We start from the raw sequence: 12043 nt of genomic DNA on the forward strand, positions 1-12043 counted from the left end.
GTGAGACGTGGAGAAAATCGGCGCGGGACCGGCAAGGTTGGAGGCATAGTTTGGAGGAGGCCGGGGCTCTCTCTAATAGGACAGAAAGAGAGAGAGAGAAGGTATCAGACTATCAGAGAGACGCTTTAAAGTTGGTGAGGTAGCTGGCAATCAACGCCACAAATACGACTATAGATTCAAGATCGGACAACAGCAGGTTAAAGCATAATATAAGAATAAGAAGAGTTTGTTAGTTGTATACGTAATCTTCGGAATTGGGGAAACTTCTTCATCTCTTTGGTCATTGATATTTTGAAGGTTAATTTCTATTATTTCGGTATTGGTCTCATTTAATCTTTCATTATAGTTTTCTTTTTTTTTTTTTTAGTGTTCTGATAAATTGTTTTTAGTTTTTCTTTATATTTTTCACATTATCTGAATTTCTAAGCTTTTTTAAGGGATTGGAAGCATTTATTTCAACAGTTATAGCAAACAGTAAAAGAAGTTATTCTGGCAGTTTAATTATTAACTCTATAAATATACTTACCGAGTACGTTGAAAATTGCTATAAAGGTTTAAAAAATACTTACTCTATGCTGTATAAGATCGGTTACGGCTTTGTTGCTATCATGGTCATTGTGCTCAAATATGTCTAATAGTGTATTATCTAGTCGACTTCGAAAAACAGTATCGTTTTTTAATTTGCAGAAGGCATTTATTCCCAAAGTCTGCTGCAGTACAAAAATCACCAACAATGTTGCAATATACTGAAACAAAAAATTTACAAAATTTAAAAAATGACATAAGTTAGAACAAAAACGGTTGATGAAATAAGCATAATAATTTGTGGGTAAATTGTGAGAGGAAAGATATCATCCGTGGGGTTACGATGACAACACGGTCTTTAGTAAGGTCCGCCATAATCACTTCTTACAACTGCTTAGAGATAAGAATTTAGATATCAAAGATATCAGAATAATAACTCATCTATATTTTAATCAGACTGACGACGTCAGAGTGGGAAAAGAAATTTCTAGGTTGTGAATTGTCTCTTTTCTACAACATAAGTAGGTATGGATATACGATACATCTATGGAAAGTTATCGGCGCTTTCGAGATGCAACCGTTACATGGGCCACGCCGAAGGCATGTTTGTAACAATATAAATAGAAAACAACAATGAGTTAGTCATTGCTGACACCGTACATTTGTAGTAACGCCACTTTGTCCAATCCGATCTGGGTTAACTTTGTAATTGTTAGGTTATTTAATAAAATACAAAAGTACAATCTGTAGTTTTTGGAAACTGCAACATGAAGAATCGGTTGGGAGAGTATCCAACACCACAGTATTTACAAATATATTTATCTCGTTTTACAATATGATTACTTTGATAATACGGAACCACTAATAATCTCCGTAAAACTGAAGAAAGATGAAACAACCGGTTTAAAAAGAGTGCAATAGGAACTATTTAAGAAAATCAACATTCAATATCACTATACATTTGGTAAGATGTATAAAATACAAGAAAAAAAAATAAATAAGCACGAAAGGAGATGAACAAGCGAATTGAAAAAGAAGGCGAGTGAATAGTGACCAGAAACATTCTTATTAAAGTCTTAAACTTATAGCAATTTTATACTTACCAATATAACATATCTCATTCTTTCCGTCAAACATCCATAACAGCCAAATACTGCAAGTATTATTAAAACAGTGCCTAATGGAATTGTTAAAACAGGTATCACCGATAAATCTCCATATTCTTTTGGTATGGCATTAGCTAGTTCTTCAAGATTTATTTTATATATTATTCCAAGAGAGATCAACGAAATTCCAACTAGCTGCAAAAATTTTACTATAAATTGACAGGTAAATTGCTCTTAAATTCTATAAAAATAAAACTTTTATCATTTCTTCTGAATTTATCATCACAACAGAAAGTTTGTTTGTTTGTTCTAAATTCATGGCACAATTGTCCTATAATTTAGTGGAATAACGAAATTGCACAAGCATTCACTGCTTTTAAACAAGCTTTCAACGTTTTCAAGAAACATAAAACTAACTTTAATCATGGTAATGTTTAAAAATCTCCAAACTTAAAGCAGGTAATTAGTAAAGAATGAAAACGAGAAAGTTAGAAATAGTAAGTGTCTTCAATAACTCCTTTCACTCTCTTATGCAATATATGAAATAAAGTCCGCGGAATAAAAGGGACAAAATACCTCCGAGGTATAGATACTTTATCATATTTAACAGCATTTTAAATGCATTTAAACAAGGAAGATATTCCAGAAATACTAGCAAATATAATATATATTATATAAATTCAATTCTAGTGATTCCAATTATGGCATATCTTTTCGAGAACACAAAAAACTAATGGAGTCTTCAAATATACAAATTCCTGAGAGCGACAATCCAATAAACAAACCTGTAAGTCTTCAGAAATTAGAATTTTCGTTTAATTGTAAAAAAATCGAGGTACTGATGACATTCACCCTCTTTTCTTGCGAAATGCTCCTCTGGATGCAAAACTAATGTTAGTTGATATTTTTACAATATTTTTATTAACCATGACTTTCCTAATCTATTGTCCCAGGCAACTATAATTCCAATCCGTAAATATAATAAACCAAAAGGCGATCCAAACTCCTATCGCCCAATATTACTCGCGTGCTGTACCTGCAAACTTTTGGAACAAGTTCTTAATTATCGTCTTAAGTGCATCTTGAAAACAATAACCTAATAAGCATCAGACAAATGGATTTTGTAGGGCAGATCCACAGCAGACAATATAATAACTTGAGTCAGCATACATGAATCTTTTCTGTACAATCAAAACTTATTACCGTGTTTTTGACATAAGAAAAGCTTTTGATACAACTTGTAGACATCTTATAATAAAACCACTTCGCGAGTAGAATGTTTAAGTGCAATAATTTCCTTTATTAAAAATAGATTTACATCCTTTAGACGAGTATTTTAAAACGGTAATCCACAAGGATCTACTTTTTCTAATTGCAAGAAATTGTATTATAAGGTAAATAAAGCTACCTGTATTTGCTAGCCTATATGCAGAGGATTTGGTAATTTATCCAAAAATAAACAATATAACTTTGGGATCACATGTATTGCAAACTGCCTTACACAAAATTGAAAGCTGGTCTCAAAACACGGGTTTTATATACACTGGTGAAAAGACACGTTACTTAGCAAAACAAAAAATTAGCCTAATTGTCAACTAACATTAAACGAAGTTATCCTGGAACAGACAGAAGAAATAAATTTCTTAGGACTTTCTATTAACTCAAAAAGGGAGAGCCGCATAACCAATCTGCAAAGTTCTTTCCAATCCAGAATTAACCTATTAAAAATGATCTCAGATATTACTTGGGATCACACTGTCACTAAACTCAAAGATTGCGTAGGTCGTCGAACCACACTCACCTTACCAAGTAAAGAAAAGTCATCATCATCATCTTCATCATCATCATCTTGGTGCTACAGCCCTTAGAGGGCCTCGACCTTCTCAAGCTTTCTACGCCATTCTATTCTGTCCCTCGCTTGCATTTTCCAGTTGCCGACTCCGATCTTCTCGGCATCTCGTCCATCCACCTCAGCTTTGGTCTACCCCGTCTTCTCATTCCCACGGGTTGCGCTGTTAAGTCATCATCAACCACTTCGAATAGGACAGACTCCACTCACACACAAACATGTCTTTAACTAAGGAACTGAAAGTCTTTATCTTCTTCTTCTTCCTCTTTATAAGCAATTCTGCTTGTTCATTGACGGATTAATACCTCTATGGAAGGTTGTCACTTCATCTTTTGCGCAGTCGTCCTATACTTCTGCCGATTGGTGACTTTTCTCTTGCTATTTTGACGACACGGGTCTCCCCCATTCGGCTTATGTGGTTATTCTATAATTTTTTTCTATTAAGTGTCCCTTCGTTTATACACTGTATGTTACATTTCCTTCTATTTTCTTCACTTCTCTTTCGATCTCTTAACGTTTTTTTGTAATTGTTCTCAGTACTCTCATCTCTGCCATTTCCAGTAGCATTTGTATTGTGGCTGTGTCGGGTCTTGTTTCTAAGGCATATGTCATAATTGGTATTACACTGGCTTTATAAATTCTTTACTTCACCTCAGTGTCGAGTGCTCAGTAGCTAAAGGAAAAGCGGGTGTTCATCCACGAATTTCCTGTTGGGCGACAAACTCTTGTGACGACCTGTCGAGTTGGCTTATAGGATTTTACTGGTTGTAGGTTGCTGATTCTTTATTTTGCCTCTTGTGAGGTAAATACTTTGCAGTAGATAAACAGAGCCGATTCTTACTCAACGGGGATCATACAATGCCGATTCCCGCTCAACTGATCGTATGCCGATTCCCGATCAACGTGAGCCAGAACCGGCGTGTCGATTCCCGCTCATATTAAACATGGCATATTAAACATATTGTTACATAAGGGGAATAGGACAACGGGGCATATCTTCGTTCTCATTGGTCCGATTTTAACGTAGGAGGTGTCAAATGAAAGAAGAGGGGATGAAAAATGCAAAAACATGGAAAAATTAAACACGAAGGCATTGCCAAACGGGCATTATGTCGTATCTTTGGTCTCGTTCGTTTGAATTTAACATACATGAAAAACGATTTTAAGACATAGAAAACTTAAGGTAGGTATTTTGGTATGAGAACCATTGTTCTTAGTTTTGCTAATTGGTTTTCATATCAGAGTCTTCATACTGTTTGCATATTTTCGCTGCAAGAATTACAGTTTGTGATTGAAAATATTGATATTATTAACATGCCATATGATAAAGAATTTCCTGTAAAATTATACGACATGTGTGAGAAAAACAGAGAGAAAGAGAGAAAAAACTAAACTGAAGTTTTTCTGTACGAGAGAAATTACTGAACAACTTTCTTCTTTGAGTTATGTGATGGAGATTCTGTGGGCGAGGAGGCGGAAGTTTTAAGGGATTTTTTTAGAAAGCGGAAGCTATCTGAATGTGAAGAAGGAGTCGGACATCTGGCATGTTTTAAGGGTGGCGGTAATTTAATATCTTCAACTTAAGTTTATAGTTGGTTTTTCAATAACATCTTTATTAAATTATGTCAAAACAACTAAATTGTATAGCAAATTGTATTGTAAAATTGTAAAAGTATTATTACGTAATATTATGTATCTTACTGTTCACTAATAACCCTTAGTGAACATAACCTAACATATAAAAATAATAATGAATTTGTATTTTGAGCTACTGTGTAATATATTTAGAGAGTATTAGCAAAGCCAATCATTTTTATGAATGTTGACAATTACTTTTTACCCTTTTAATTATACAGGACGTTGGACGTTGGTTTGTCACTGTCATTGAAATTTCGTTACAGCTTTTTAAACCCAAACACAAGACAGCTGCTTTATACTCTTGTAACGAGAAATGGAGGGGATTTTAAATTTAAAATAAAACACACGGTGGTCATTAAAAAAATATATCTTTGATACGGTACAGTGTTATGAACGAACCTGTATATTTGTAACTAATTTTAAAATATGAAACTTACAGCTGCCTCCTATTTGTGTTAAATAACTTTTTTTGGTATCTCCTACAATAACATAATTAAGGGATTTTATCACAATAGTTGATCACACTGTATATAGTATCTAGTTGAAAAATATGACTTTCTTGACCGCGAAATAATTTACTTGTGTTTACAAATTACCTGAGTTCATATTATTCAAAGTCTATTGCACCTACACATAAAATTTGTGTGTAGGTAATGTATTTATGACATTAACTTAGCAGACGGAAAATTTTAAGAACTGCATAAAAAATTGGCGAAGGTAATTACTCAATGGTTCACGTGTTTAAACTGTTAGCCCAGTCTGGTTAAAAAAAAGGTCAAAAAATGTTTCGCAGATATCTGAAGCTTTTAAGACATAGGTGGGGGATACTAGATGATGAATAGATGAAAAGATACTCCTAGTTTTACCTTGCGTTTTTTTTTAAGCAATAATTTATGGTCACAATTTGATTTTTTGTCTATAAATTTTTTCCCTTATATTTTAAATAAACAATATTTATGTCATTTTTTTATGTCAAGAATCTCTTTATTTTCCCGTTTTTTTAATTAAAATTGATAAATAATTTACAGAGATATTTGCAAAAAAGCAGTTTTTTTGCACTAATTTATAAATTTTATTAATTTTTTATTAACAAAATAAAATGGTATTAATACATTTAAACATCAAGGAATTACCATATTTTAGATTTGTGCAAAATTTTCCCCCGATCAGTCAATTATTTTATAAGTTATTTAATTTGTTTATCCCTGAGGCTAATTATTTAAACTATTGAGCTTGCCCTATGCATGATGCTAGACACATTCAGCAAATTTCATAGGATTCTTTAAGGCTTAGACTATCTCAGAAGTTAAATGCATATTGAGTTTTCATTGAAATTATTTACAAAATAAACGTTTGAAAAAGGGGTATGTTTTTTACTTATAAACAATTGTAATAACTTCTATATTTTTCAAGCTACAGACTTGTACGTACAACCATTGGATAGCTGGCAAAAAAGCTCACATTAAAAAATAAAAAACCTTCTATGACCAACAGGAACGAAGTTAGTGACTATTTTTAAAAAAATCATAACTCCATTGTTTATAAACATTAAGAAGTAAAATTAGCACAAATTTTGAATCGAAAATCTAAACTTTTTTTTAGATTTTCAAGCAGGCCTCTTTTTTTATTCTGGGGTAGCTCGTCGAAATATGAATAACTACATAGTTTTCACTGGCCGGAAAATATGGGAAAACTCGTAAAAATTGAGTCCATTTGAAATTCACCCTAAATACTTACTTTTTTTTATTTGCTCGAATAGTCTGTCGCAGTATTAATAATGATGACATAATTTTAACCCCCCATAAATCTCGGAAAATCCCGGAAAATCAACATATGTTTTTTCATTTTATATCAATGATGTAATAATACTTATATATTTTATAAATTAAATTGCAGGTAATTTTGTACACATTATATTATTATATTCCTTATATTAATTATAATTGTTTGTATTTTTATAATTAACAATATTGATTTGTATTCTATTTTTCTTACAAATATGATATACAATATTAATCTAATCTGCCTTACTGCTTTGATAAGTCGATTTTTTTATCACTTGCCTTATTAAATTTTGCAATGTTTATTGAAATTTACTTTTTTTATTTTCTTTACATACATTGGTTTAAAAGTTAAAATTTGGTTCATTTATTACTTCACTGTCAGGTCTGAACCTTTTTGTTGCAGGTTGTTTGTCTTCACTTATTAAGTCAGTCTTTCCATACATTAACATATTAATGAGCGATCTTAATGCCAAGATGGGTCAAGATAAGGTAGGAGGGACAAGTAGGAAAATATGGGCTTGGAAACAGAAATGACAGAGCAGATCGATTGATTCAATTTTGCCAAAGTGAAGACTTCGTAATAACAAATACCTTTTTCAAATTACCTCCTCGACGGTTATATACATGGACATCTCCACAACATACCAAAGAAAAAATAGTGAGAAATCAAATAGACTACATTATGATAGCAAGGAGGTATCATAATGCTGTTAAATGTACTAAGACGTACCCAGGAGCTGATATGGGCTCAGATCATAACCCGGTAGTTACTGTGATAGAGGCGAGACCAAAAAAGATTAGAAGACCACACAGAAAGGCATTAGCTTTAAATAAACTTTGAAACAAAAATATACGACAAGAAACAGGAGAAGAAATAAATGAAAACCTCCGTTCAGTGCAGCAACAAATTAACGATACAAACAACGTTAACCAAAATTTAAGTTCATAAAGCTATACAAACAACAGGAAAGAAACATCTTACAAAAACAACAACAAAGAATAAGGGGTGGATGACACAAGATATACTAGACTTGATGGAACAAAGAAGAAAGATGAAGAATTACCCAGACAAATACAAAGAAATAAATAAACACATAAAAAAGAGAATAAAAGAAGCCACAAAAAAGTAAAAGAGATAACAGGAAGCATAAAGAAATGCCAAATAGGTAAACTTAAAGACAAAGATGGAAATCTTATTGTAGATCTAGAGAATAAAATAAAAAGATGGACAGAATACCTGAATGAATTATTTAAAGACGATAGAAACAACTTAACTCAGATAATAATCAATGCAACTGGGCCAGACATATTGAAAGAAGAAGTAGAATACGCAATAGGAAACGCTAAAAATGGAAAAGCAAATGGACTTGATGAAATTCCTACAGAACTGTTGAAGCTTTTAAATGGTAAATCCGTAACCATAATATTAAATTTTGCAGCGAGGAGCTAAAACAGTTTCCCCTCCACTTTCCTATGTCGATCTTTCGAAAGTAACTTCGTTTCGAAAGGTTTTAAGTTTCGAAAAATTGGATGAATTTTATAGCTATAAAATTCAATATAAAGTTTAGGTTTTCATTCAAAATTTGTGCAAATTTTACTTCTTAATGTTTATAAACAATGGAGATATAATTAACAAAAACATTGTCGCTAACTTCGTTCCTATTATTCATAGAAGGTTTATTTTTTTTTGTTAAATGTGAGTTTTTTACCAGCTATCCAATGGTTGTACGTACAAGTCTATAGCTTGAAAAATATAGAAGTTATTACAATTGTTTATAAGTAAAAAACATACCCCTTTTTCAAACGTCTATTTTGTAAATAATTTCGATGAAAACTCAATATTCATTTAACTTCTAAGATAGTATCAGTCTTAAAGAATCCTATGAAATTTGCTAAATGTGTCTAGCATCATTCATAGGGCAAGTTCAATGGTTTAAATAATTAGTCCCAGGGATAAACAAATTGAATAACTTTTAAACTATTTGACCGATCGGGGGGAAATTTAGCACAAATTTAAATTTTACTTTGGTAATAAAAAAATTAATTAAATTTATAAATTAGTGCAAAAAAACTGATTTTTTACAAATATCTCCGTAAATTATTTATTAATTTTAATTGAAAAAACGGGAAAATAAAGATATTCTTGATATAAAAAAATGGTATAAATATTGTTTATTTAAATTATAAGGGAAAAAACTTATAGATAAAAAATCAAATTCTGACCATAAATTATTGTTTAAAAAAAACGCAAAGTAAAAATAGGAGTATCTTTTTATCTATTCGTCGTCTAGTAACCCCCACCTATGTCTTAAAAGCTTCAGATATCTGCGAAACATTTTGCCGTGAAATCGTTGATTTTTGTATAACCAGACTGGGCTATGTGCGTTGAAAATGATTTACATTATTTTTGAAGCAAGTCCTATTGGCATTTTATTATGTAAAAAATATTTATTTTAATTGTGCCTCGTATAATCCATATATTTTTTGTAATCATTTTGAACTCTAGTATTTAAATATTAACAGTGGACTAGATAATTTCGATATAAATGGTTTAAAACTAAATACGAACCCACTTAATTAGTTTTTTATACAATGCGTTATTTGTAATGTCAACAAAATAAAAACCTTTTACAAATAATGAGATCATACCTGCTAATAAGGCAAACATTCACTATTTTCAGAGTTAATATGGTAAAAATATTGACACAATTCAACGCACTAGTTTATATTTATTTACATTTTCTTTTTAAAATGTTCTTTTTTGTTAGCGCTGCACCAAAATCCATTGTAAATATTAAAATTGATTCTTAAGGGGAGATATGAGATATAACTATCTTCATCATCATAATAACTGGCTCGACAATCATTTGTGGATCTTAGCCCGCTCGTAGATAACTCGCCACTTCTGTCGATTCCTAGCAACTTCTCTGCATCTTCTACATTTTCCATCTTCTAAGCGATCGTCCTCTACTTTTTATACTTTCTGGGTTTGATAATGTCAATCTCTTCCTCTTCTTATTGTCTGATATCCTAGCAATGTATCAAACCCATCTTGACCACTGCCATTATGTCCCACCTATTACCATATCCTTAATTATAGCAAAATTTATCAGTCTTAGTCCGTTGTTATTTAAGTCTGCGTGTATGCTCTCTTTACCGTTAATAAGACATAACCATTTTACGACCTCATAATTGGAATTTAGGGGTAAAGTTATTGCATTATAATAGATATCTTCTTTAAGATAATTTCTTTTAAATGTTGGCCGTGAGTAAGCCGGTTAAGATAGTCTATTCTTGGTCGGTTATGATAGTCTATTCTGATGTTCCAAATCTCGATAACGCGAGTTACAGTACAATGACCGCTACCATCCAGTAAGTTCCACCACGTGGATTCCAACACGGGGCTACCGCTTGAACATTCTGGACTAAATTGCGACGTATTGAACAGCAAGATCAGCAATTAATAAATTATAAAAACACCATGTTAAAATCAATTTTTTTCAGTCTGATTTAAATTATTATTGTTGTTACTAAAATCTTTGTCAGTCGAAATAAAAGTTTTAATTGTGAAGTTCAGTTTTTAAAAAAGTATTTTTCCCAAGAACATTCATAATTGGCGCAGAGTCAGTACGGAAGTGGAAGAGTCTTTATAGATCCTCGTCACTTTTAAGTGTTTGTCCACTGTTCCAAGAACCAGCCCCAGGGAAACCGTCTGCGAGTTCACCCGAGGGAATTAGAGAATTAGAAGTTAGAAGAAGCCTTCAGGAGCAAAGGAATGCACATCGGCATCGTCTTTATCCTGTAAGCGATTTTATTATTACTTAGAATTAAGAAGATTAGATTTTGAAAGAATTTTTAATAAATCAGACTCCTCTGAGTCCTTAGATTGAATCAGAGCTAGATTAGAAGATAAATTAAACAAAGATTTGAATAAAGTAACACAAAGATTAAAGTAATTTAAAAATATCTCCTCTGAGTCCTTAGATTGAATCAGAGCTAGATTAGAAGATAAATTAAACAAAGATTTGAATAAATTAACACAAAGATTAAAGTAATTTAAAAATATCTCCTCTAAGTCCTTAGATTGACTTTAGAGTCAGATTTAGACAAAATTGAATAGCTTAATAAATACTATATATTAATAAACATAGAGATTAATAGATAGAAAATAAAGTAGATTAAGATTTATATATTTATATATTGATTATTGAAAATTACTATACCAATTTGACTATTGACTATATATTATATTGAAAATTTTTAAAATATGGCAGTTCCACAATTTGACGTTAAAAATTTATGCATTCTTCCAAATTTTGACGGAAATCCAAATGAATTACATGAATTTATTAAAGTTTCTACAATACTTCTAAACCATTATTATGACAGACTTAATGCAGCTAGTATTCAAAACAAATTTTTGCTTCATGGTATTATCAGTAAATTAACAGGTAGAGCCAAGGAAGTTATATCTGTATATGGATGCGAAAGTTGGGACGAAATAAAAAACGCATTAATTCAAAATTTCGGAGACCAGAGAGACGAAAATTCGCTTACAAGGGATCTAGTAAATTTAAGACAAGGCTCAACAGAATCTATTATGCATTTTTACGAAAAAATCATGGGACTTTTAAGCTGTATTAATAATTACCTAGAATTACATACCATAAATGCCGATATTAAAAGGAGCAAACAAGAATTTTTCCGTCAACAAGCTCTTACAACATTCTTAGCAGGCCTACGAGAACCAATGGGCTCTGTTATCAGAGCAATGAGACCAGGAAGTTTAGCCACGGCAATACAATACGTACAGGAAGAAAATAATGTTCGATATCTTCAAAAAAATCAAATAAGTCAATCTTCAACATCAGGAAGAAGCGAAAATTATCAAGAACGCCGATCTCAGAGACAGCAGATTCCTGTACAAATCCAGAAACCATTGTACCAACAGACAAATTTTGCACCTCCACGATGGCAGCAACCAATGAGACAATTCTATCCGCAGAATCAGTTTCAGCAACCACATCGGCAACAAAACTTCGATCAATTTAGACAAAATTCAAACCCTCCAGCACTCAGGACCCAAAACCAGTCAAATGTATGGGCACCCAAACCTGGACAGTCAAAACAGTCTAGACCAA

General features: G+C 31.8%; 1 protein-coding gene across 1 annotated transcript in view; it reads right to left on the minus strand.

Moving 5' to 3' along the window:
• LOC140436264 (leukocyte surface antigen CD53-like) overlaps positions 1 to 12043 on the minus strand; it is a 41771-nt gene that overhangs the window by 15544 nt on the left and 14184 nt on the right. Inside the window, exons 2-3 of the mRNA XM_072524965.1 lie at positions 1629 to 1826; positions 570 to 746 (exon numbers count right to left, since the gene is read on the minus strand). Coding sequence (XP_072381066.1) covers positions 570 to 746; positions 1629 to 1826 — 375 coding nt within the window. The remainder of the gene's footprint in view (positions 1 to 569; positions 747 to 1628; positions 1827 to 12043) is intronic.

The sequence above is a fragment of the Diabrotica undecimpunctata genome, chromosome 3 (genome assembly GCF_040954645.1).
Source record: "Diabrotica undecimpunctata isolate CICGRU chromosome 3, icDiaUnde3, whole genome shotgun sequence".
In the NCBI taxonomy this organism is placed as follows: Eukaryota; Metazoa; Arthropoda; class Insecta; order Coleoptera; family Chrysomelidae; genus Diabrotica; species Diabrotica undecimpunctata.